The 26548-nt window shown below is 40.1% G+C and overlaps 2 protein-coding genes across 3 annotated transcripts in view; one reads left to right on the plus strand and one right to left on the minus strand.

The window, feature by feature from the left end:
* The first annotated feature begins 5706 nt into the window (after positions 1–5706).
* MED18 (mediator complex subunit 18) lies at positions 5707–7563 on the plus strand. The gene is made up of 2 exons (XM_030467121.1): positions 5707–5954; positions 6222–7563. The coding sequence occupies exons 1-2, from the start codon at positions 5882–5884 to the stop codon at positions 6773–6775; spliced, it is 627 nt and encodes a 208-aa protein (XP_030322981.1). The 5' UTR covers positions 5707–5881; the 3' UTR covers positions 6776–7563.
* Positions 7564–9743: 2180 nt separating this feature from the next.
* The window catches only part of CERT1 (ceramide transporter 1), a 71972-nt gene continuing 55167 nt past the window's right edge, over positions 9744–26548 (minus strand). The window contains exons 8-18 of one of the 2 annotated variants that reach the window (XM_030466689.1): positions 25486–25578; positions 24003–24089; positions 22952–23044; positions 22294–22371; positions 18672–18767; positions 17732–17864; positions 17550–17620; positions 16232–16360; positions 15314–15443; positions 13853–13989; positions 9900–12709 (exon numbers count right to left, since the gene is read on the minus strand). In XM_030466689.1, coding sequence (XP_030322549.1) covers positions 13862–13989; positions 15314–15443; positions 16232–16360; positions 17550–17620; positions 17732–17864; positions 18672–18767; positions 22294–22371; positions 22952–23044; positions 24003–24089; positions 25486–25578 — 1038 coding nt within the window. In that variant the 3' untranslated portion in view covers positions 9900–12709; positions 13853–13861. Of the gene's footprint in view, positions 12710–13852; positions 13990–15313; positions 15444–16231; positions 16361–17549; positions 17621–17731; positions 17865–18671; positions 18768–22293; positions 22372–22951; positions 23045–24002; positions 24090–25485; positions 25579–26548 lie in introns of both variants that reach the window. The other variant, XM_030466690.1, reaches the window with a different exon arrangement.

The raw sequence follows: 26548 nt of genomic DNA on the forward strand, positions 1-26548 counted from the left end.
ACCTTGTTTGCAGAAGTCTGTACTCAGTCACACTCCTCAAATCTGAATTAAGCAGTTTGCCTGAGTCACTGGATTGCAGAACTGCAGCAGTAGTGATACATTCTGCTGGGGTCCAGTTGGGCATTTCTTCTGTCTTCAGAAAAATGATAAATTACACTTGTGGCAGTTTCTCATGTGTCCACCAAAATTCAAGCTTCAAAGGTGCTTTTTAATTTATTAATTTTTCTATCTGAGTTTTTAACGCTGCTTTCACCAGGAAGAGGCACTTCAATGGGAATACAGAGTACTGTATATTCTTGTGAGATGAGTTAAGCTGGAAGAGTAAAAGAACCCATCACTACCACATCAAGAGATGAGATCTATGAGAGTTTTCATATCACAGTGCATGTTAACAGCAGAGTAGTTAAGCTTTCAGTCAGTACCCTGCTACTGATATGTTACCAAAATCATCCCCATCCCTCTCCCCTCTGCCATAGGTGTGGTCTTGGTAATATTTAGCCTACAATCAGACATACATAGAATGCAGTCTGCATTTCTTTTCAGTCTCCTCAAAGTTACAGGTTTCCTACCAGCAGCTGAGGTTCTGCTTCATGTGTGTTAGAACATTTAGGGACTAAAAGGCTTTTGTTTTCCTACTCACAAACTGGAAATTCTATGTAGCAAGGTTGCCTCAGTACAAGCAGCAGTCTTGTGTGTCTGTCTTCAGTCTGACAAAATCAAACCCGCTGTCTGTAATCAAGTTTGTAAAACTGCTACAACTTAAGTGCTATACTACAACTGATACGCTTTTCCAAATATTTAAAAACACTAGAAAAAAATAACAATAGTAAAAATAGCATATTTAACTCTGGTAACTAGTTTGCTATTTTTTTTACCTAGATTACTTGTTCTTCTCTGTCCTGAACATCCTTCACTGCCTTCACTGTCTCACTGACTGACGTGGGTTCCACAGCTGCAAGGCTTGGAAGCTCTGCAGCTCTCATTACACACTTGCTGTGTTCTTGGATTTCCCTCAGCCAGAGTAAGAGGTTAAGTGGAGTGTGCTTTACTTAGTCTCTTACTCACAGGAGGAATGGCTCCTGCACACACAGCACGGGATGCAAACAGCGTTCATGTCACAAGTGGCTGTGACACCAAGAGCCTGTAGCAGATGCTGCCCTGGTGCTGGGACAGGGTGGTGTTGCTGTGCAGGCACCCCCCTTCCTGGAGAAGAGCATGGCTGAGTGTCCACTTGCTGTCTCAGAGGAGCATTCATGTACATCCCAGGCTCTGGGTGTGTCTTTACATCCCACCGCATGGACAGTGTTCAGCCTTCCTAGCTGTGTCTCCTCCCGAGCTGTTGCCCACACCATCCTGCTTGATTGTGTGGGACACAGGGGAGAAGGAAGCACAAAAAAAACCCAAACCTGGATGCTGCCAACCCCTTCTTGGCAGTAGCCAAAAATAAGTGCTGTGTTATCAACACTGTAAGTTGCCCCCATACAGGCTACTATGAAGACAATTTCATCCCAGCCAGAGCCTGTACAAAACAAAATCTATATACTGGCACCAGTATCTGCTAAGATAAAGCCACGTAAAGACCGGCTAGAGTCACTGAATGGTTTGTGTTGGAAGTAACCTCATGAATCATCTAGCCCCAGCCCCCTGCCGTGGGCAAGGGCATCTTCAACTAAGCCAGGCTGCTCAAAGTCCCATCCAGCCTGGCCTTGAATGTTTCCAGAGAGGGGGCAGCCCCATCTTCTCTGAGCAACCTGTTCCAGTGTTTCACCACTCTCATTGTAAAGTATTTCTTCCTTGCCTACTTTTCTGGAGAAGAATTGTATTAGGTGAGCACATTTTCATAAGCTAGAGCCCCGTGATGAAATAACCGTGCCATAAAATTTATGCCAGTGACCAGTCTCTCCTAGGGCTGTTGGGTGACAGACCAGAGTCAGGCAGTCCATCAAGCTCAGGGAAAGATGAGTCGCATAGGTCTGTAGCTTCCTGGTACCACAACACTGGTTGCCAAACTGCTTCCCACTTCCCACACCCCAAGAACAAATGGAAGGTGATCCTTTGTCTGCCATAGGCTGCATCGTCAACCCACAATCACAAACAAGTGATCTTCCAAGGAGGCAGTGACTTTATAAAGTGGCCCTGAAACACTTTCTTTAGCCTTAAAACAAGTGGGCAGTGTTGCTACCCTGTCTTGCCCAGCACTGGCTGCTCAGCTTTGTCCACAGTCTATGCCTCGTCCAGCCTGCTTTATACACTGTGTACAAAGATAACTGTGCCGCAGAGGATAACACTTTTTTTAAAAAAAGATAACTCAAACCAAGCCAAGTGCTAGTAACAGTAACAGTATAAACAGTATAAACAGTATAAAGCTCATTCCTCTTCTTCTGTATGGAAGAAGTGGCATAGTGCTGCCAGAGCTGGTCCAGATTAATGTCACTAAGACAGTTAAAATTAGATCCATTTTTAGGAATATTGGCTCAAAAAGAGCATTCCATCAGTGGGGAAAAAAAATGGGCAGACCTATGGAGCACACAGAGAGACACCACTGTTGGCAGTTTTTATTTTTCCAGGAATAATCTTGGCTGTCTCGTGTGAAAATTCTTTCTGTGTAGGGAAGTCTAGAGCGGGACACCCACTAAAGCAGTGTTGTCACAGTAGCTTCTTACAATATTTAATGAAGCACCACAAATTGGTCATTTAAAATCTAGGGGATTCAGTCCCCTAGCATGGAAAGCTACATGCACCTTTAGTTTTTGCACTGCTAATTAGAAATTTAGGAAAATGGCCAAGTCTGGAAGCCATCAGGCTGGCCAGCTCATTGAACTCTCACTAGAGAAAGCTTCCTGCTTTGCAAGGCAGAGAAGAAGAAATCACAATGTGTATTATAACAAGAGTGATAACAAGTCATCTGTTACCTGATGATTCTTGTCTTCTCTCTACATCTTTATTCTGTATTCTATTTATAAGTCATTGCTTGTCGTGTAATAGCCAAGAACAACCAAAAGCCCTTGAGCTACCTGCTAAGACAGAAAACCACTTAATGAGTAATCGTAGCCTTGAAATTCTCTAAACAACTTTTAAAAATTTTGATTACACAGTGAACTCATTTTATAAATTGCCTTTCATACAGCCAAATGAAGTAATTAATTTCAGCAAGCTTGCACACTGATCGGCAGGGTGGAAGTTTTTTTCCTGTTAATTCACTATCAGTGAATGGAGGGTGCTTCTGAGCCTCCCTACTTCCATTTGTGACCAAGGCTGGATCACACATTTCAGCAGGTGTGAGGGCTCTGCTCTCTGCACCAGAAATGCTGAAACACAGAGCTGAGATGAAGGCTTTCCCGTGCTCTGACACATCCAGGTTTATAGGAAGGATTTAAAAGGGAGCTGAGCAAAACTTAGGTAGGTGGCTGGGAATAATGTGTTACCCTCTGTTTCTTTCTCCCCGCCTCCTCCACCTGTCTGACCAGCTGTCTTTTGTGCCTGCTGTCTATTATCTTCAACGAGTGCAGATAAGATTCCTTTTACAGTACCTTTAAGGTATGGAGGTGCATTATAAAGTCTCCACGCCCAGGGTGACAAGCAGCTCAGCAGCTCCAGGACTGTGTTGTCACTGTTTTTCATGCAGCTGGGAATGGATTGGGAGTTTCTGTGTGTGTGTGAAGCCACGTTTGCTCACTCATTTTGTCCAGTCCTGCAGGGGTCTGGCCAGTTTGGGGCAATGCTGGTTTTCTCCCTGCACTGATGCATGTCTCCTCAGACTATGGGGCAGTAGTATATGATGCAGCTACAGAAAACAGAAAAGAACTTGCTTTTCAAAACAGAAAAGCAATCACCCTATTAGGTGATGTTTAGGCTTTTGTAATGATGCCACCATGCACCTCAGATAGGCAGAAGTCATAATGTGTACCAACACAGAATGAAGTAACCCTCAGAAACTATCCTCTGTGAAACACAAAAGTGCATTTTTCATCCCTTTTTTGTTTGTTTTTACCTATCTTTCTCAATATATATTCTTTCATTCTAACCAAATCATGAAACCCATTAGCTAAAGCTTATTGGTACACAAGAGAAATCCTAGGTTTTGCCCTTAGAATGACATAAAGAAGCTATTTAATCATCACCTAAACCTTTTGTTGGCTATTTTATTCCTGTATTTCAACACAGGTCCCTTATCTGCAGTCAGGGAAGCACACCAATGTGTGTGTGCCACGGCAGCCACCAGGTGTGGCTCCAGCTTCAGCTGGAGGTCAGGTCCCTCCTGGAGTCCACTGAAGGCACCCCAGTTGTCTCCGAGGTTTTGGGGCTGAAACAGACTCCAGCTGCCCTGGGAGGCCACTCCGATGTCACTTCTTGTTTGCAGGTGTTTGGATTGTGCTAATACTCGTATGATTTATTTGCAAGAAGTAGGGGACACCACCTCTGTGTACAGACACTGATAAAGACAGGCACACAGTTTACTTTCTGTGTGGCACGAAAGCTTTTAGTAACAGCAGTTATAAAAATAAGTTGCAACTCTAGATTTGGTATCTGCAGGATCCAATTTAACTGATGCATACCGGGCGTTTTTACTACTTTAAACAAACAAAGAAACAAACAAAAATAGGTAACAACAAAACGGTGGCCTTTCCGTCTAGAGACAGTGCAAAAGCTGCAACGTCCGGATGGGATTTCTGCCTTTCCTAGCCAGTGCATGGCTCCCATCTCGATGTCACCAAGCCGACTGCCAACAGTTTGTAACCCGGGCTCGCTGCAGGTGCCCGCAGAGCAGCCCCCGGACCCTTGGTGCCCTCACCCCCGGTGCCACTGCCCCTCCCCGTCGGCCAGCGGTCTTAAGTTGTGCCGGGGGAGGTTTAGGTTGGATATTAGAAAGAATTTCTTTACCGAGAGGGTGGTCAGGCATTGGAATGGGCTGCCCAGGGAAGTAGTGGATTCTCCGTCCCTGGAGGTATTGAAAAAGAGACTGGATGTGGCACTCAGTGCCATGGGCTGGTAACTGCAGCGGTAGTGGATCAAGGGTTGGACTTGATGATCTCTGAGGTCCCTTCCAACCCAGTCGATTCTATGATTCTATGATTCTATGATTCTACAATGTGCACCGACCAGGGGGCGGCAGGGGACGAACCGGGACGTTTCTCGCCAAGGTTTCGCACACGATTTGTCACCTGCACCTTTGGCTCCGCAGGACACCAGACGGGAGGCACTGCGCGGGGGCTCAGCTGCTGCGGGGGCTGCTCCCCCAGCCCCGGAACCCAGCTCGGAGGAGACAGCCAGCTCTACCCTTCTCCTCTCTCTCTCCCCTCTCCCTTCTTCCCCTCCCCGCCGCCCTACCCACCGCCCCGAAACCCCGGGATGCCCCCCCTCCGCCGTCCTCTCCCCTTCACCGCCCCCCTCCTCCTCAACCCCCTCCCTCGGCCTCCCCCTCTCCCCCTTCTCTCCTTCGCCCCCCTCTCCGCCCCCTTCTCTCCTTCACCTCCTCCTCCGCCCCTTCCCCTCCGTCCCCTCTCCTTCACCGCCCCCTCCTCCGCCTCCTTCCCGCCCCCTCCTCCTCTCTCCTCCGCCCCTTCCCCACCCCCCCCTCCCCTTCACTGCCCCCTCCTCCGCCTCCTCACCCCTCTCCATTCTCCCTTCCTTCGCTCCCCCTCCTTCACCGCCCCTTCCCCTCCGCGCTCTCCCCTTCTCCTCTCTCTCTCCCCCCTCCTTTCCCCCTCTCCCCGTTCCCCCCTCCCAGCGCTCCAGTACCGAGTGACCGCTCCGGTACCGAGTGACCGCTCCGGTACCGAGTGACACCTCCGAGCCGCGAGGTGGCGCTGCCGCGGCTGCCGCCTTGTCGCTGGTCCCTCTGCCGCCTGCTCTCCGCCGCGCGTCCGGGCCGTAGCGCGCCATGGAGGCTCCTCCGGTGACCATGATGCCCGTGACGGGCGGCACCATCAACATGATGGAGTACCTGCTACAAGGTGAGCGGCGGGAGGGCGGGCGGGCGGCGGGGACAGGCAGCTCCCTCCCTCCCGCCGCCTGGAAGGAGAGCGCACAGCGGACCGCAGGGCCTGCCTGCCGCTGCCAGGCCGCTGCCTCGCCGGCCGAGGTCAGCCCGGAGGCTCTGAGGGGAGCTCGGGGCGGGAGCACGGGCGGACGGAGGGTCCGGAGAGGGCCCCCGGGAAGGGAGAGGGGAGGCGAGAGAAGAGGGGAGAGGGTAACCGGGGCGCTGTCTCCACCCGCCGCAGGAAGCGTTCTGGACCAGAGCCTGGAGAGCCTCCTGCACCGGCTGCGCGGCCTGTGCGACAACATGGAACCGGAGACGTTTCTGGACCACGAGATGGTGTTCCTGCTGAAGGGGCAGCAGGCCAGCCCCTTCGTGCTGCGGGCACGGCGCTCCATGGACAAAAGCGGGATGCCCTGGCACCTGCGGTACCTGGGCCAGCCAGAGATCGGCGACAAGAACCGCCACGCGCTGGTGCGCAACTGCGTGGACATCGCCACTTCGGACAACCTGACGGACTTCCTGGTGGAGATGGGGTTCCGCATGGACCACGAGTTTGTGGCCAAAGGGCACGTGTTCCGCAAGGGCATCATGAAGATCGTGGTGTACAAGATCTTCCGCATCCTCATGCCGGGAAACACGGAGAGCATCGAGCCCCTCTCCCTCTCTTACCTGGTGGAGCTCAACGTGGTAGCTCCAGCAGGGCAGGATGTTGTTTCTGATGACATGAGAAACTTTGCCGAGCAACTGAAGCCTCTAGTGCACCTGGAAAAAATTGACCCCAAAAGGCTAATGTAACTGAAAAGCTGGGCTTTGGACTTACACAAACAATCCTTCTGTGTACCCCTATCCTGGTGGTGCTTGCTTTTTATTTTTATTTTTTTTTATAAGCACCATGCCTGTATCCTTCATAGTCATCCTTTTTCCTTTTGAGTAATACACAAAATTAGTATTCTTTAATGTGTGAGGTGTTGTATGACAAAAGTATAAATGCAGGAATTACACAGCATAAAAGAGCAAATGTCCACCTATTTACAGTGGAATAGCAAAATGGTAGATGTAACAGGAACAGCTAGAACAAAACACACTTTATAGTGAAAACGTTTCTGATGTAACCGAGTTAGAATTTATCAGTGTTACAGTTGCCAGATGTTTTTCAAATCTTTTCATGCTGCTCCATCTTTTTCCACTGAAGTTGGGTATAGCAGTCTTGGTTAATCAGAAAGTAGCAAGTTACATGGTTTGGTTTTTTGTTTATTGTTTGACTTCTCACACCTGTCAGCAGTACTGAAAAATGGCACATTACAGCAGCTACGAGCATTGTACAGCTACAGTGATGATTTTGTTTAGCATTTCTTTTGCCAGCAGGATGATCAGTTACCCTCCCGATATTTCAGTGATGCTGAGGTCTGAGAGTTTTAAAATTCAGTCCAAACACAAAAGGTTGGGGAAAAACACCAAAGGTCAAGGATGGAAACATTTTACTGAAACGCACCAACCTCTGTCAGAGACATCGCCACCGTTTGGCAGCACACAACTTTCTGGATTAAACAACTGAAAGCAAAGACTGCTCCCACAAAAAAAAACAAAAAGTGCCTGTTAAAATAAACATCTGTATTTACAACACTGGAGCTCGGAGCAGATCAGCCGTGTCAGCTGGATTATTGTTTGCCGAGTGCAGTGCCTCAGGTGTCCCACCGCTGGGGACAGCCTGGCATAGCAGCAGCACAGAACAGTGAGTACAGTGACCAGCAGAGAGCAAGGAGGTGACCAACGCGACTGCTTGCTACCCAGGCTGGAAATACTTCCTGGAAGGTCTAGACGAGCCTACAATTCTGTTCCTACTCAGCCATGACTCACCCTCTCCGGACAGCACACTACCCTGGAATTCTTAGGGACAGTGTTACAGGGTGCAGCTTCCCAGGGGGTGGCCAGGCAGGTCCCAGAGCTAAACCCTCAGGCTGCTCCGTGATTCAGTTTCAGTTCCGCCCCCACCCTCAGGCTTGCGGTCACATCCTGGCACTGTAACACTCCTTAGGAATCATAGAATCATAGAATTGGCTGGGTTGGAAGGGACCTCAGAGATCATCGAGTCCAACCCTTGATCCACCGTTGCAGTTGCTAGACCATGGCACTGAGTGCCACATCCAGTCTCTTTTTAAATACCTCCAGGGATGGAGAATCCACTACTTCCCTGGGCAGCCCATTCCATTGCTTGATCACCCTCTCCGTAAAGAAATTCTTTCTAATATCCAACCTAAACTTCCCCTGGCACAACTTGAGACCGTGCCCTCTTGTCTTGCTGAAAGTCGCTTGCCAGAGACTCGCACTCCCCCTGGCTTAGTCTCTTTGTGACATGAGATTTTACAAGACAGGAGCTGAATGCTGTGTGCCATTCAGAGGGTGCAGTTTTCAGCGCGGAGACACACAGAGCAGGAAGCACACGGCTCCTCCCTGCTGCAGGTCTGAAAGGAACTCAGCTGCTAATTGGCGTTCCAAACTTTCTGAGTGGAAAGGCAAACACATCACAAGAGTCCTGATTGTAATGTAATGGTGATTGGGAAATTCCACACGGAATTTCACGCAGACTAACTCTAGAAAAAGGAAACCCACTGGAAGGGTCCTAATTAAAGCTTTTACACTTAAAATGATATGAGGTTTGACTCGTGACTTAGATCAGTGACTTCCAGCTATTGATTGGTCTAGGTTCTCAAAAATAACAGTAACTAAAAGTATATTTTTAAATTATAATTAAAAATTGCAGCAATCCACATCACCAGCCTCTCGTTTGGGCTGCAGTGCATGCCTGTCAGAGGCAGGTGTGCAGAGGAGGAAAGCTTACTCCATCAAAGGGTTACAGCTGAAAAATCCTGACACTTCCAGGTGCCTGATGTTAAAAAAGTTTATCCCTTTCTTTTAACTAGGGAAATACACTTCTATCGTCCCATGAAACTTTGCTTTTCTAGCTGAAGACTAAGGATAATTAATACTACTACTAGTCAGACACTGGTAAGTTGCATGGCATTACTGCAATTAATTATTCATTATCTAGGGTCAAATTACATTGTAGTCAGTTACACGGATAACTACAGAAACGCTCAGCCTCTCCTTACTGGAAGGTTCGTATTTTTTAAATTACACAATGTATGGGACCAAGAATGTTACAAGCTTTTGTTTTGGGATATTTATTTTTGCCAGCTAAAGAGCTGCATTCTTAAAGGTCAGGGCTTCCCTCAGGACTTTGTTGCAATTTATTACCCAAGGCCTGATGCAGTTGAACTTAAGGGTTTTTTTGTTTGGTATGTGTGTTACTTCAAACTCATCCATCAATCTTGCATACCTGTAAGGTTTCTACCTAGCTGATTACCACGTAAAAAGTAGACATCTCTGCATGACAAATAAAGGTAGAAACGTTACTCATCAATTAAGCACCAGATGTTTCTGCTATGAAGAAAGTTTGCTCTACAGAAGCTCACATTGTTTCTTAAAAATTCCTCATACTTCAGATGAAGCCACAGGTTTATCTTCTGGCACTTCTCAGTCCTGAATATTCTTCTCATGGAAACTTCCACAATGTTCTTAATTCTGTGCAAATGAAGACAAGAGCTGATACACTTTGTAAATGCTCTGTGTTAACACTATACAAAAACATCCTTTAGCAAGCCTCTGATATGCTATCATAATCTGAAGTTGGTTAAAAGGCAAATTATTTAAAATATAATATTTCTCCAAAGCACTGAAAGTTAAAAATAAATACAAACCAGGATTTTTCTTCATAATTTTTAATAGTTTTCACTTTTAAATACTGGTTTTAATTTTGTGATTGTAACATGGAAGAGCCAACTTCTTTTAATCTTTAAAACTTACCATTAGGATCATAAAGCTATTATAGAACAAACAGTTACACTCTACACACTCAAGGTACTCAAAAATATGATTCATGTTTTAAGTCTGTAGATGAACAGTGGCAATTCAAATACAGCGTTATCTGTACAACTTGACAAAAATACAGGTGGACAATCTGATTAAAGAGAATCCGCACAACTTCGGATAAGCCAGCTCAGCCCAACGAAGCAAAAGGTAATTTTTTTTTTCCAAAGTGCATCACATTCTTCACAGATAAATTTGTCAAAATAAGGTATTCATGTTCTCAGACAGGATAACAATGACCATCTCACTTTCATTCCTAAGGAAAATTCTATCAAGTAATTTCCTTCAGATCTAGTTTGGGAATGTTCAGATTCCCCAAACAGACATTTAGAGAGTGGTATCTGATAGAGATGATTGCTGTGTACTCAGCCCTTCAAATTTGTTCATCTTATAAAAAAAACCCATTCCAGAGTCCAGAGCTACTTCTGCAGAGACCACCACAGATGTATAAGTACTTCCGATCCATTAGCAGGAAGAAGCAAACTCAAGAGTGCACAGATGAGTGGCAGTGACTGAAAAAAGGGAGGGGCTCGTGAGACAGGGCAAGTTTTATAAAACTGTAAAAACAAGATCCCTTCTAGAAAAAAGGATCTAGGGGCTACTTGCACACAGGCAATCTGAGAGGCCTAAGGAGAACTGCCTTTTTTAAATTTGTTCTTAAGGAGGTCAATTTAAACTGATTTCTCAATCTTGCGACTCCTTGCATATTCTTTAAGATGAGTCTTACAACTCCCATTGGGCCGGGCTAGCTGTAGTGAAGTACCAGTGCTTTTATCTGAAGGTAAAATGTATTCTTTACAAACAGTATCTGTAGTGTAATTTTATTTACAGAATAAATCGCAAAAGTACATCATATTTAGTGCAAATGCAACTAATGATATAAGTTTATATACTGCTTTGTAAACTTTCCATACATTTGTAAAATAAAGCTATCAAATTAAATTAATAAACTTGCCTGTGTTCCAACAATTACCAGAAATGGCAAATAAGGACTTAAACTCTTTATATTTTAGATCTATTTTTCGTTTTAAAGTTCCCATCAGTGGCTATGGTAGAATGAACAATTGCTTAGTTGATTGTAAAAAGATGAAGTACTTCTGAGGTATAAGATTTTTTTTTTTTAACATTGCAATATAAAATGCTCACTGGTGATATAGTAAACATGTACAAATTTTCATCTTATTTGCCTTACTAGCATTACCATATAGGCACTTCTCTACATATTCAAATTAACAGAATAACTCTGTAATAAGGCATATTCCATGCACACTGTTAGAGAAAGGCAAATAAAGAGAGAAGAGTTATGGAGCATGAAATCTGCATGCATGTGTAATCGTGTGCTATGTACGACTTCATCTCTACAGAGCAGATGAACAGATAGTTTTTCAGCACTCTGCAGATCGCATTTAATCATTTACCAAATCATCATTATGTTAGTATATTTCTTTTCAAGCACCTACCGTACTATAAAGACTTTTATCTTTTTTGAAAAAAATATATCTGAAACCTTTTCCTCGAGATACACAGGTTAGTGAAACACTGAGCAGCCTCTCAAGAGTTTTCAACTATGGGACATATATAAAAGACCTCAAAGTCAGTACCAGTCTGCCACAGTCCTCTCCTAATGACCATCTCCAGAATCAAAGGCAGGCACATATCTGACATTAGAATTCTCACAGCAACTAAAGGGAACTTTCCAATAAGAACTATGCATCCTTATAGCTCCTCTGGATTTTTTTCTCAAGAGGCAAATAATTTTCTACATAAGCCTCACAGCACGGGTTTATTAACATGAGGAAAACACATGCAGGATCTGAAAACAGTGTACTCAACCTCTTTCTGGACTGGGAATGTTGTCTTACATCGTCCACATTACTTCAATATATATTCTGGAGTACCTTCTCACAGCTTCAGGAAAGCTCTGGATATCATGCAAGAAAGCAGTCCACATATAGCATGAACAGATGACTTCCAGCTTTCAGGCAGTCTCTTGCGCTCATACAGAATCTTCTTAGATTTCTCTGGATCATGTTTAATAACAAAAACTCTGTAGCACATATTACATAACTAAAAAATACAATAGAAATATAAAGATATCTGGAAAAAAATAAAGCTTTTCACACTCTTACTCCTTCAGAACCAAAGATCTTCATAAGAGTAAGACAATAGAAAGGCAAAGTCATAAGGATATCGACAGCCCTCAGTTATTAACTCACATTTTATATAACAAGATGATTCATTATAGAAACCAGCAGCAATGAACTATGATTATACAAAGCAAAACAAAACCTGCCAACGAGTCACCTAGGCTTTACTCAAGTCCCTTCCTCCCCTCTCCTAAAACATCTCACAGATTTTTGTGCATATAAAGCACATACAGTATGCTATAGGTGCATTTGTCTTTTGTGCTCTTTACACACACACAAAACCTGTGTGAGTATCTTAGGAAGGCTGACAGTGAAATTCTGCAAGCTGCTTAAAGTTCAAGCAGTAATCCATGTTGGTGATTCAAAGTTGTACAGTGTTCTTCCTCTTCTAAAGCAAGCAAATAAAAATAGACTCATATACATGTTATCATTACATGTATTTATAACTACACATTGATTCAGCAAGAGAAGTCAGCAGGAGAGAGCTAGTGTTAAATATTCAGGCTTGTGATGTTGCAACACTTCTTCACTTCAGAATACAAAGCCGAGAACTTGGGCCATAAAAAAAGACTGTAGATCCTTCGTTCCAGCATGGAGTGCTCTATGCATGGTCATTTCTCCAACGTGGAATGTTCACCCAGTCTTGTTCTGATCACTACAAACAAGCAAAGACAAAAAATACCGAACTGAAAAATTTACAATAAATAGGAAAACAAGAACTTGCGAAACAGCTTAAATTGTATAAGCACTGATAAGATGTTTGAACTGCTGACTCTTGACAGCTTTGCTTTTAATGGTTCACCTACATTCGTTCTCTAAGAATATAAAATTAAGTCATTAGTTAGTCATTAGTGTGAGTCATTACAGGGCTACCTCTTACCAAAGAATCAAATGACTAAGGCATTTGGAGTCTGACATAATAAATAGAACCAGAGGTACTCTGTGTCATACATAGAAAAAACAATAAAAACTCATTTCCAGATCTTCTGTAATACTAGAAGTACCAAATAGAATTCAATGACTTGACAGTGGTTACACATAATCAAATATATATATAGCAGGAGTCTACATAACATGCATTAAGTAAAGCTTTATTTAGCACTAAGGTTTTTGTCTGACAGGTTCAAGCAGCCGCAGAAATCATCAATAAATCATTTTTATGGCATATTATCATTCAGATGTTAAAATAATTTTAGATTAGTCCAATGACCTATACTACTAAAATATATCCACTGACTTCAGGAAGTGTATGTAAATACCTTTTCTTAAGTTCACCACTAAGGCCTTTAAAATACACCAATAATTGAAAATGGTTTGCCTGAAAAGTTCTATTAATAGAAATCCTAAACCATAACTAATCTGTCAATATAAACTTGATCCCCACAGTATTCTATCAATACTATGCTATTATAAGGAGAATTTAAGATACCAGTGCCTTATGAGGCTCTAGAGATACTTCAGTATTCACTCTTTTCAGAGAAAGTGTTAAACGCCTGTGATAGGTGAGAAAAATACTTCATCCTTTTACACTTCTACATAAATTAGACAGGTGAGCAAAAACTTACAAGATAAACTAGTAGAATACCACAAAAGCAAATCCTTGATAATTTGTACAGTCCTTATTTTTCATGCTGATAATACACACTGACTATATAAATGTTTTAAAAAGTATATTGCATACAGATATTAAAAGTAAGCACTGAATTTATGTTAATCATATGACATTTCAAGACTACATACTTCTGTTTGGCCTTAAGTTTACAACAGTGAATCAAAAAAAAAGAAAAAAAAAGCATACCTGCTAACACTAGAATAAAATAGGCTTTCCTGCTGTTTTCTCTTGCACATACGATGTGAAACGCTTCAAGAATTTTGGATATTCTCGTCGTGCCACAGCCCGTAACACTGATGCTGGTGCCCATCCTCCTGGGTTCACTAGATGACAGGAAGAGAGACGTTCAAATACAGCAAATCTGCTAAAGGCTAGAAAAGAAAACTCCTTGAAACTCTGAAGTGACTGGAAAGAATAATGATCAGTGGCTTTTGTTTTTTCATGCCCTTACAGCTTATACTGTAGCAGTTTCTGAACACTCAAGTTCTGTCTATGATACCACTATTTAGAAAACATTAAGTGTAATGTGTTGAATCTTTGGGCAATGTCCAAAAGAAAGGTGACAATCTCTAAGAACTTGCAAGAAACATCAGAGATGTGAGTTACTTATTTCAAGGAGAAGTAAGTTTTAACTTTTTAATACAGGTTGCATTTGTCTGCAGAATTGATACATAGCCAGTGGCTTAGAAATTATTTTGAAAGCACTCTAAATAAAATTAAATCTGATTCTAAAATATGCTTCAATTCACAGGGCAAGTATTCTTCTGAAAAATGATACAACCTCTCATATAAACACAGTTCAGAATACAACAGTGAAAATGTTTTCCAAGTAATTGGTGAACTTCTAAAAAGGAAACAAAGTGGCCAGCACCACAGTAATACAGTCAGGTTATACAATGCAATTGGTACAGGAATTAATACAAAGTGCATCACTCCTATATGGCAAAGATCTACTGAACCAATTTTTCAAACTCTTGATTCTTTTGTAAACCGTGTAGTAGACGGTTGAAAGTAGTAAGCAGTTGAGCTACCCTTGAAGTATTTTGCAGCTGGCAGTAGAGGAGCTGAAAAGTATGTAGCTCCTGTACTACAATACACTGCTAAATGCTGAGTATGGTTGGGCCTTGATAACTTTTCAATCAATACCAGGAGTTTTATCAGTTAAATTGTAAAAAAAATATATATATAGACTATACAGCTTGCAAATATTCTCATATAAAATATCTGACAGTAAGAACTGAGTCTTTACTTATAAGCAGCTCTTCAGCCTAACATAATGACATGGAGGAAAAAAATTACAGCAATAAATGAAAGAAACCCATACTATAAATCAAACTAAAAGCTATGCCTAGTCATCTTAGTTGCATACATTTCTTCTGCCCACTCTCCCACACCCCAAGGTTCTGGTACTGAGGACTGAGCTCCATGCCAGTTCTATTTACCTCTCCCAGAATACCATCTAAGGAATCATCCTGTCCACCAAATTCATGCTGCACATTAACTCAAGTCTTTTCACACATAAGGACCTCCAGTTTGATGCTAAAGATAAACTGAACAGAAAACTGCATTGACCTTTGTTTGGCAGCATTCAAGCTCCCCAGAAGTAACATATATCATGAATGTTATACTGATAAATTTTTGACTTACCATTAGCTACATATGTAATCTTGCATAGGATGTTGTCCCTGCTTATTTCTTTGTTCCCCTCTGGTGGGCTTACTAATGTCTGACAAATCATAGCAATATTTATTTTGGCACGGACACAGCGATTGTTCAGCTGCCAAAAAAAAAAAAAGCAAACATTTGTAAGACTCAAATGGAATTTGTTTCAGTATATGTGACTGCTAACAATTTAATTTGCTATGAAGTCCAAGAGACCTCTGAAGCTGTGCTTTTGAGAGTGAGTTCTCACACTACATGGATGTAATATGAGTGTGGGTGAAATTCAAGGTGAACAGTGAAAGGGTTAAACTAAACTGCCTGAATCTCAGGTTTCTGCTTGCTTAATATATATTGCAATTTAATTAGTCCATTTATTGTGACAAATGAGTACAGAAACATTCTGGAAACATTTTAAAGAATAATTATCAGAATTTACAAGCATTAGTTAGTAATGCTTGTTATTCTTCCCTGTGAGCAGGCCCTAGCATAGCCATCAGCATAGAAACACTCCAAAGAAAATGATCATTGCCACTGTCTAACAGAAATAAGACAGAACTGTGTAAGAGGCAGGTTTCAGAGATTCCGTATCTGCAATTATACAAGCCTGCTCCTATATCTGACAGTACCAAAGAGTTACTGATTTGACTCCATACAAAATAATCTCATTCTTTAAAATGTTTTCAGATCTCCAGAAATTTTTCTTCCATTCTGCTGCAACACCTCAGATCTGCTGAGAAAAGGCAGGAAAGCTTTTGGCTCACCAGGTCATTGTATCACCTGATTTAAATAAACTATTTTTGCATAACTCCTCACCTCCCTCATACTACTATTGCACATGCATTTTTCTACTATGTGACAATATGTATTAAAAGCAGAACTTGATAGAATGAAAATAGTACTTACAGGAGCACTGTCATGCTCCACAGAAAAGTTGCACACAATCCATGTTTCAGGATCATTTTCACTGAATGCTGGTATCTTTTTTATGGCAGACAAATACAGCACATCCCTTTGAGAAGCTGGCCACACCCTCTGCAGAGAAACACCTAAATATAAGCTTTACCAGTTTTACAAATTAATTACTTACTGTTCTTAGACACAAGAAAAAACAAGCAATGCAAACCCTGTCCATCACTTCATTTAAGTAAAACTTTCTTGAAGTTAGTGATTTCATTTTCAAAACTGAAACAGAACATAACTATTATACAGATGTTTTTTAAAAAATAAGGCAAAAGTTTAACACCTTGGAAATGCAGGAAGCCAAGCTGTAATGACTTTTTCTGTATACAAACAGTACAAATATTATAAATGCACTGACAATTACTGTGCCTCCAGAGAGAAACAGACCAAGGGATAGAAATATTTAAAATAAATATTTCAAAAAGCTATTGCTTCAGTAGAACAGATATGGTAAACTGATACTACACAAGAGAAATTTTCAGAAGCAAAATATAAATAAAATAAGAAAACATACAAAAGCCACTTTCCTGACACTTCACAGGGGAGAAGTCTACTTTTTGTTTTACTACAATGCTACACAGTTTTCTTACTCAAAATCACTCATCTTCTGTTACAGAAATTTTAAGGTAACCACCTAACTGGCAGAATTGCAGAAAAAAGCATCTGGTTTAATATATGAGAATACTAATACTTGCAATCACACAAGATTAAAGATTAATCTGAACCCTTCTCATGTTTTTGAACTTTGTTACAGTTATTGAGCTGTAATTCAAATGAACATTTTGGTAAAGTTATCCCAGAGCTGGATACAGGAGGAGAGGAATCAATGGAATTGTAAGAACAACTGCTGTTGTACCAGGAATTATACCTTTTCAATGAAAAATGTGTATGTCAACTACTTGTCATAAACCATAGCTTGCAGTATAGCAATAAAACATATGGTACAATGTTATGGGCTTCATTCCTGTTATCAGATTGATTTACTGCTCTGCTCACTTTAGATGACTCTTGCTTGTTGGCAGTGATCTATTCAGAGATTAAAACCAGTTCTTACTTGCTATTTCAAGCTCTGTTAGATGCATGCACAAATTTTCTATCACAATAAATTTGAAAAAATGTACAATGTTGCAGTTTACTAGAGAACTCTTTCTGAAATGTTCTAAATGGTATTTTAAGTTTTTAAGCCCTTTCAGAATAAGATTAGAATTTATATGCTGCAGACTGCCTAAGGAAGGTATACATACAGTTGAAGTGTTATTACCTTATGTGTCTGGTAAATGATGATTGCATTATCAGCTAGATTTTCCACAACATGGAAATTTTCAATCGTTGCTAAAAGGGAAAAAAAGACAATCCACAGGTAAACAAGGGCAGATATTAGGTTAGTGTTATAAACAACATCCTTGCTGATAAGCATGCAAAGCTTAGGAACCAGTTCCTTACTTTCCCAGTCATTACGAACATCGACGTTCCAGAAGTAGTGGCAAACTTCATGCCCTGTGACTCCTTTAACAGCATGAGTTGCTTTCAAAGGGTCTAAAACTATTCCATTCTCCTCCACCTCTCTTCTGTATACCTATAGCCAAACACAAAGAAAAAAATTCAGAACAGAAGTTATCAGAACTTATTACAAGACTAACACATGAATAATTTCCCCACATCAGTGTTCTCTGGTAACTACCTATGCAAATATTTTTACAAAGAATGATAGTAGGTTTGGGGCTGGGACCTCTAAAGATTGTCTGGTTCCAACTCCTCTACATGGGCAGGGACACCTTCCACTAGATCAGGTTGTTCAAAGCCCCATCCAACCTGGCCTTGAACACTTACAGGGAGGGGGACAGCCACAGCTTCCCTGGGATGGAGCATGAAATGGCAATACATGGCAATTCCCATTGAAATACCAGTATTTTAAGACTCTCTGCCCCCCAAATGATGAAGCTACCTTATTTATCACTATGCACAAGGATCCACACAAGCACAATAGAGCAGCCAACACAGTAACTTGCTAATCTAACATTTTCATACATTGAATTTACATATAATTTTGTTACCAAGTTCAAAGTAGGAGAGAATGAGGAAGGAATCTGCAAAGACAAAGCTATTGCAAGAGTTACATAAGATTTTATATAAATAGATCAGAAGCCACTACTCTTGTGGACTCCAGTCCTAACTTAATACTATTTTCAGGCAGAAGCTTTAAGACCACAACATGCTTGAGTGATAGTATTTTCAGATATCATGGAATCATTCAGGTCGGAAAATACCCTTAAAATAACTGAGTCCAACTGTAAACCTTACACTGCCAAGTCCACCAGAGTGGAAGTATTTGTCTCGGCAGCACATCATCTTATATCAATTGAACAAAACCCCAAACCTTTACCTTCATTTCTCCTTCTTCAACCACTAGCTGCCAATTGGCATCCCCTCCTACATCTTGCAAGGAATATGTCATATGGTTTTGTACCATCTCTTCCACCTTTAAAAGAAGAAAAAAAAAAAAGAAACAACACATTTTTAACTCTTTTCGTTCATCTTGGGAAGAGACTGTACAGTACTGGCAGCCACAGGTCAATGCTTCAAATCCTGTGCAGAAACTGACTTTGAACAACAGACTTTTCTAAGACAGATTTAAAAAAAAAAACCCAAATATTTCTAACACTCAAAACCAAAAGACAAAATCTTGATTCAACCTCTGACTTAATTCTTTATAGGTACTTCCTATATCTCCTTTGCACCTCAAAGATCACTATTTCTACCTAAGACAGTTTTATTTCAATATATGGCAAAATCAGCTTTGCTTAAATAGAATTACAACGCACACTTATATAGTCACTGAAGAGCATTTTAAAAAGCTGAAAAAAGGGGAGGATGAGGATGAAGACAGACAATCTAAAAAAGTAAATGCATATCAAGTCTTTTTGGAAGAGCAGTGAAGGAAGCTGTCATGAGCTAAGCATGTATGTTTTGTTTCACTAGCACCTTTGCACAGTTGCCAACTAAAGAACAAAACCAAAAACACAACACATATTAAAAACCTATGAAGACTCAGAGACTCTGCTATCATAAAAACATGTAAAAATAATTTTTGCTAGACTGTTGTGTGCTGCTCTTAAAGGTGAAATATTTAATAGATTTTAATCAGGCTATGTGAATACCTCTTTTTTCCCATATAATGGTCATGAAAATGGATGCTAAAACAAGAAATGTATTTTCATTTTGAATCTACAATCTTATTCTGCTTCTTTGGTTCCCCATCTCTTTCCAAATCCCACCTTCCCCCAAATAAAAACAGAAGCAAGAATGTCATCCATCATCATGTACTTTTTGCAGGTAATGGCAACACTATCTTTTTTCCACCCAAAATGTAGGTGACTACTGAAATTTGTCAAAGTAACACACAGAATCACTACAGTTGGAAAAGACCTCTAGGATCACCAAGTCCAACAGTACAAAACCATCCAAGTCCAAATGTCCACCAAGTCCAACCTGTCACAGCATGTAATTTCATGTGATTGACACCATTTTCTTGAATTACTATATTCCTGACTTTTTTTCAAAAGGCAAAGTACTACAAGCAACGGTTGCTTGATTGACCAACACAGAGATTAGTCTAAGGACTGCACAATCACAAGCTTAATAGCCTGAACACATAAGTTAGACATCCAATTTTTGAGGTCTTCTTTGGGGTTTATTTTGTTATAGTGAAATAAAATACATGAGATGTGGATGAGGAAAACAACAAGGAAAGCACAGAAGTAGTCATCCACAGGTGAGAAATCTAAATTTGACTTCTGTCTCACAAAGGAATTGCAGTACCTACAATGCCTTATGCCTACTCCCTGTCCAAACTGAATAAAATTTACACAAACAGTCACTGTCTGTCAACCTGCACCTATTTCAGAGGCACAGGGTCAAGATTCACAGCTTTCCTTCCACAAGGAAAATAAATATAGAAGGGTATGCAAAAATATTTGTAAACTATATATGCCACGCAGCCTTGGACTACACATTAAGTTTGAAGTTTCTCACTTTAAAGGCCTTTAGAATAGCTATATCTATTTTAGTATCTGATAGACCTTTAAAAAAAAAATGATCTGCAAAACATCTACAGTATTTGAAGCCCACCATCCCCCATTCAATTGGCCAAGTGCCTCTCTAGAAGCACACTGAAGAACCATTTCTCATCAGAATACATGTTTATACTTCTCAGTATTTACTGATACCAACACTTCCTTCATATGGATGAAGTCAAGGAACAAGTCACATCTATTCAGAATCAGGATAGTATCTTCCCTTTCCCAAAAGCCAAATAGCCTGGGGGCAGAGTCCAATTTTAAATTAATAAGGTCCAGAGCAGCCTGCCACTAAAAGAATGTGCTTGCTGCTTTTCTCTTCATGCTCTCAGTTACCTTTCACCTGCTTGTCCAGTAGCAATGAAAGTCCAGAGCAGGTGGACTGACTTGCTGATCTCACAAAAATTTATTCTAGGGAAAATCTAGGGGGGATAGGGGGATGTAGAGTGATTTCCTGTTAATTAAGAAGATCGTTCTTCCTGCAGTGAATCTATTAACTTAAATCTGCATTTGAAGCAACTCAGTAATAACTTTTTTTCTGTGTAATACATGCAGCAGCTGAAAAGAGTAACAGCTTGACCCGAGTCCATTTCATCCTGATCCTTGACCTCCATTTACATTATTGTGATAAACACCTGGTCAACCCCAGATTTGTTTTTCAATGATTATCTTCTCAACCACATTACTGCTCTGATACTTGGACTTACATGAATGCCCAAATATTATCACTGGCACACAATAGGTGAAAACAAGGAAGTCTGTGTATTTCAGCAACTTTGGGTTTTCTTTATATTGAACTGCCCATATTCCCATAGACTGTCACAAGCAGTTCCTGTCTTTGGAATAAAACCTGTTTTCCATTACTTGATTTCCCCCCTTCTCCCATACCAAAACAAACCTGAAAAATTAACTTGACTGCTGTAGTACCAGTACTAGTAGATCAGCCCACAGTGTTGTGCAATATGACCTGCATACTTTTTCACCTGCTTAAGTTCAAATTTCAGAAATCAACTGACTACAAGAGGTCAAGGCAAGTGCTGGGATTTCAGACCAATAATCAAGTCTTTAAGTGTTAGGGTTGCTCACAGAGATAGTAGTAAGGTCTGCAGGTTGTGTAATTCCAGGCTGTACTCATCATAAGAAAATCTACTTCTTCAATTTGAAATAGCAGGTTGTTTGCAACACTAGTTAATAACTTTAAAAAAAGAAAAAAAAAAAAAAAAGAAAGAAAAAAATCCAAAAGAACAGATCCCTGAAGCTTAATTTTTACAGTTATATATGGACCACCACAAAAGGAAACTAATGCCATATCTGAACAACTTTTTGAGGTTAAAGAGCAAACACATGAATCTAAATCCACTCTAGACTATAGTCTTCAGAACAAGCACTTAGACTAATTTTGTACATTACTGGAAGATGTCAGTCATACAACATACAGTCATACAACATGTTGTCAACAACATACTTCATGACCTTTCAGTAACAAAATTGGCTGTAGAGAAAACATGGTAGCAGTGATTCTTAACATTCAGTATCTTAATGTCACTACAAGCAAATGTTAAAGACAAAACAAAACCTCTGATTTGATAGCTAGAAAAACTATTCAGTTTGAAGCAAAGACCATCTCCAGCCCGCACAAACAGGTGTTATTCTGCTTTTATTACAACCAGAAGTGCAAAACTTTCAAATTTTAGGCATTTTTACTGAAGCTAACTACATCCAACAGTTTCACAAGGTCAGGGCCCCTGCACAAGCGATATGCATGCAAGCAGACTGTAAAAAGACAACCATTTAGTACACGAATAGAGAACTCCTTTGTTTGTCTCAATGTAATACTTTAAAGCAAGCTGTCATTTAAGTAACGAAAACCCAGGTTTTAGAGAAGAGGATGAAAACAGCAAACCCAAATCTACACATTTAATACAGTACCTGAGCGCTGAATCTGTGAACATCATCAGAGGCACTGACTAGATCAATGGAAGACATGGAGGGAGAGCGACTATAGGGCTACCAGAGACAGACAAAGAAAAAACCAAGTAATCAGAACAAAAGAACAACAGAGCATTCAGTACCAACTTGTGAGCACAAGATAATGAAGAAAAGGAAAACAAAAGCACCATAAGCAGCAAGCACAGCAGCAAATGCTGAGTTCATGCACCTATTATGTATTATGCTCCCAGCGTAGCTCTGAGAGGAGTGCAGTGTTTCCAGTAATACTAAAGAAAAAGTCAGCTGGATCCCCATACAAGTGATGGGATTTCTAATTTTCTTTAATAGAATCAAGATGATGAATTTTGCTGAAGGTATCTTGAAAACACTGAGGTTAGCAATCTGGGTTTTTTTTTTTTATTTTGTAACTGACAAGCTTGATCCAATTCAAGAGTATTCTAAACTGATACTCAAATCAGTATTTTTTGAGCCACAGCAAACAGTCCTCCTCCAATTCCAGACATTTTGTTTGAAAATAAGTAAACCACTGCAAGTTACTAGAAACACGTATAAGATCTCACCTATCCTTAGCAAAATACTGTATAGAAATATCATAGGTCAGCCCATTGCTCAGAGGAAATACTGAGAAGCATCTTACCTTTTGGACAAATCGGTGAGTCCCCACAGCAGAATAAGCATCTCCAGAAGGTAAGGGTGTTGGCCAGTGTAATCTAACCTTTTCACTTTGGGACTGAAAAAAAAAAAAAAAGCCTAATTATTAGTAGTCAGCTGATAATGGGTAGACTATGAAACACCATGAGTCATCCTCAGTACACACAGTGACTACAACTAATGTTATTCCTTAACAGGCATGAAGCTGTCATCCTATTGGAATTTTCAGTAAGTGAATGGGCCTGAAGACTGTATTTCTGAGCTATGGAAAACAAACAGCCATCTTGAAAAGCATTAAGGATCCATGAAGTAGTAAAGCAGTCACTCAAAACTTTTATTGTCTGCTGAGACTACAGGATCAATAAATTCTGTTGGCTACTATATGGCCAAAAAAGTCTTAACCAAGCCATTATGCTCACAATTTTCATAAGCCTAAACACTTCTAAAACAAATGATGCACCACTTTTTTATTCCCTCTCATTTTATATACTGGCATGCATTCTCATATTCTATGTATTTCCTCACATGCATCTTATACCTTTTTGATCCTTGTCACTGAAGTGAATTTAATAAACGAGTTAGAGTTAGCCAAAGCCTCCAGAATTTTTGAATAAAAACAATCAGCAACAGAATTAAATACTCCTTATTTCAAATATTGCAAGAGTAAAAAGAAATCTCAAAGCAATAATTAGGTTTTGAAAAACAGGTGCAATGTTTTATGTCCTTACTTACACAGGGCACCAGTTACAAAGGTAAGCTTTCTACAGCACAAGTGTTTAGGAATTAGAAACTTCAGAGACATTCAATTAGCTTAACAGTAACACTATCCTTTTCTATTCAAGCTGTGAAGTCACTTTTTCAGAATTAGTTAAGAAACAAAGTTTAAGTGGAAAACTGTTAAGTGAATGCCCCTTATTAGTGTCAGAATATAATATCTAGAGCTTCAGGACGTGCACCCTAGGTCTGAGTTGAAGCCACAGAGTCTCCCATGAAATGGCCATCATTAACACATTTTTCAAGTATCAAGTAACAAGTACCTGTTCTTCCATTTTATCTTGCCTATCAAGAGCAGCTTCAACAGCATCAAAGAATTCTTCTTCATTAATCAGACTATTAGGACCCTCCTAGGGCATAAGAAATAAAATAAGTTCAAATTTTTTGAGACATTGTAGTTCCAGTTAAATTTAGTATTAGAAATACATGTAATAGAACTACTATGCATACAACTGTTGTAGAAGCAAATTTCTTCTATGGAAATGAAATATTTTCCCAATATTCTTAGGTTACAATTCTTCTGAAATACCTACTTGTTGCAGGAAGTTACTCTCTCCAGCTACAATTTAGGGATAGTTGTATTTAAAAAAAAAAAAAACAAAACAGGAAACAGAGTAATAGTGTCAATATGATATGACACATGACTTAAACTTTAATTAATATTTTTCTTCTCTTAAAACTGTTAACAGTATGTCAAAGTACAGGTATTAACATAATTGTGTAGTCAGACTCTATCCAAGTACTCCAGAGCTCCAGGTCATACTTCAGATATGTGCTCAAAACATGGGAAAACAAAATTCTGGGGATCTGCATTTAAAATTCTTGCTTAGAAGAGTTTAACAGTAACCAAACGGTACATTTGAAGCAACTATTAAAAATACGAATCTACCAAGTAAAATGGTAATTCCATAGAATATGTTTTACTGCTTTTACTGTATTGTATCACAAGCTGGTATAGCATTATTTCAAAAAACTGCTTTACAACAGGGATAGCTGGGAGAGGCAGCTGGGTTCATACCCAGCTAGAAAAAGTCTAACTTCCTGCCATCACCCTGCTTCACAGTCACAAAAGAGAAACTAAGCTCAAGTACCTTTTAAATATCTCAACATAATAGTACTATTTTTCAGGCTATGGTTTGTAAGTAGAAACTCATCTGGCAAATGTACATGAAAGTGTCAAGTTCTTAAAATCTGTGCAAACTGCATGATAGGTACAAACTGCATAAGCCAGTTTAAGAGTCTTAGAATTTGACTGGAAATCTCAGGGAAACATGCAGTTTAACAAATGAAAGGAATCTAAAAGCACTGAATTTGTCAGTATGAAATTTCAAGTGTTAGTGAAAAGTTAAAATAAAATAGAACTTAAGATTCTAGGACTACTCCTGCAGTCAGGGTATTCATATTAGCTTTACATACCTATAAAACTGAACTAATAAAAAAGCAAAGTATAAAAAAATTGCATTGTAAGCTGTATTAAAAGTACAGTCAGCATAAATAGATGTAAGCCAAATGCTTTTGACAAAAGCAGAATATGGAACTCTGAGGTGATGACAGACTTCCATTCCTAAAAAATTAAGATATGATATTCTTCCTACAGTTTCGGTTTCCAAGGTGGCAAATTAAAAGTCCCACAAACACACTTGCACTACCTTAATGCCATGGTTTATAGACCCCTTTTCCCAGCTTTTTTGTTAACCAATCATTACAATTTGTGCTTTTAAAAAATTTCAAGAGCAGAAGTTGTACCTCATAGTCTGGCCCCCCAAAGTGGGACTTCTTCTTCAGTTCTGTCACAGCATTTTTGTACGCTTCTTCAACTCTTCTCCTTTTCTCTACCTCCTATAAAATGATGTGATCATTGATTCAGTGAGAATGAACTGACTGATAGCAGTCAATGTGCTAATAAATGGAATGAGTAGTATAGCATTTTTCCAAGTAACAACTGCAGACCTGCTGATTTTGAGTTTATTTGCATGGATTTTATGTGCCCTATACATGTACATATAATAAAAAGCTTGGGGAGCCAGATAGTTGGCAATACCCTCTTCAAGTCATGTGGAAGAAACTAGACCAGCAAGCAGTACGTGACATCTAATTTAAACATAGCTATACATGGTTCACTGAGGGTCAGACTTTGTGACTTGACTGACAGATGATGTAGGCTTCCTTGACCCAAATGCTTGTGAGTGATAAAAAGGTGTTAAGAGACTTGTAAAAAGCTAACTTTTTGAATGCCATGAGATACTAATGAATGATAGCACAGAAGCATGTATTCATAATTAGATGGCAAAGGATCAACCTGAATCATTTTATGCAGATACTAACATTTTCCCATAATAGGTGTCTGACTATACCAGGGCCACTGATCATGCCTGTGTCATTGGGTATTTTGAACAGACAAATAGTAACACTAGAATCAGATTAAGCCTAGTAACTCCTCAGCAAATTCTATATATTGCCAGAGATTCTTTGTGAAAAAGCTATAAACACGTCTGAAATTTTTTGCAGAATTCAGCTTTCATATTAAAGATATTTATGTGTTCCCTTTCAGAAACATTTCAGGTGTTAGAGAGTCTTATGGGTCACATTTGGACACCACACATTAATTCTTGTAGAGAGGAGTAAACAATTCAATCAGCAAGCCAACCTGAACTTTAATGATTTAGTGGAAAATCCTTAAGCAATACTGACAGGCTAAGTTTACCAACTGGGAATTTGGTGGTAACATTAATTCTGGAACACATGTTCCAGTACTAAAGAAAAGGCTGAAAAGTAAAGCAAGTCTTGATATTAAAACAAAGTATTAAAG

The sequence above is a fragment of the Calypte anna genome, chromosome Z, assembly GCF_003957555.1.
Source record: "Calypte anna isolate BGI_N300 chromosome Z, bCalAnn1_v1.p, whole genome shotgun sequence".
Lineage (NCBI taxonomy): Eukaryota > Metazoa > Chordata > Aves > Apodiformes > Trochilidae > Calypte > Calypte anna.

What these genes read in the sequence shown, in the direction of transcription:
- MED18 (XM_030467121.1), top strand. Translation starts at nt 5,882, where the DNA reads ATGGAGGCTCCTCCGGTGACCATGATGCCCGTGACGGGCGGCACCATC. An exon ending in GATGGAGTACCTGCTACAAG is followed by an intron (nt 5,955 to 6,221) that starts GTGAGCGGCGGG and finishes CACCCGCCGCAG; the next exon opens with GAAGCGTTCTGGACCAGAGC.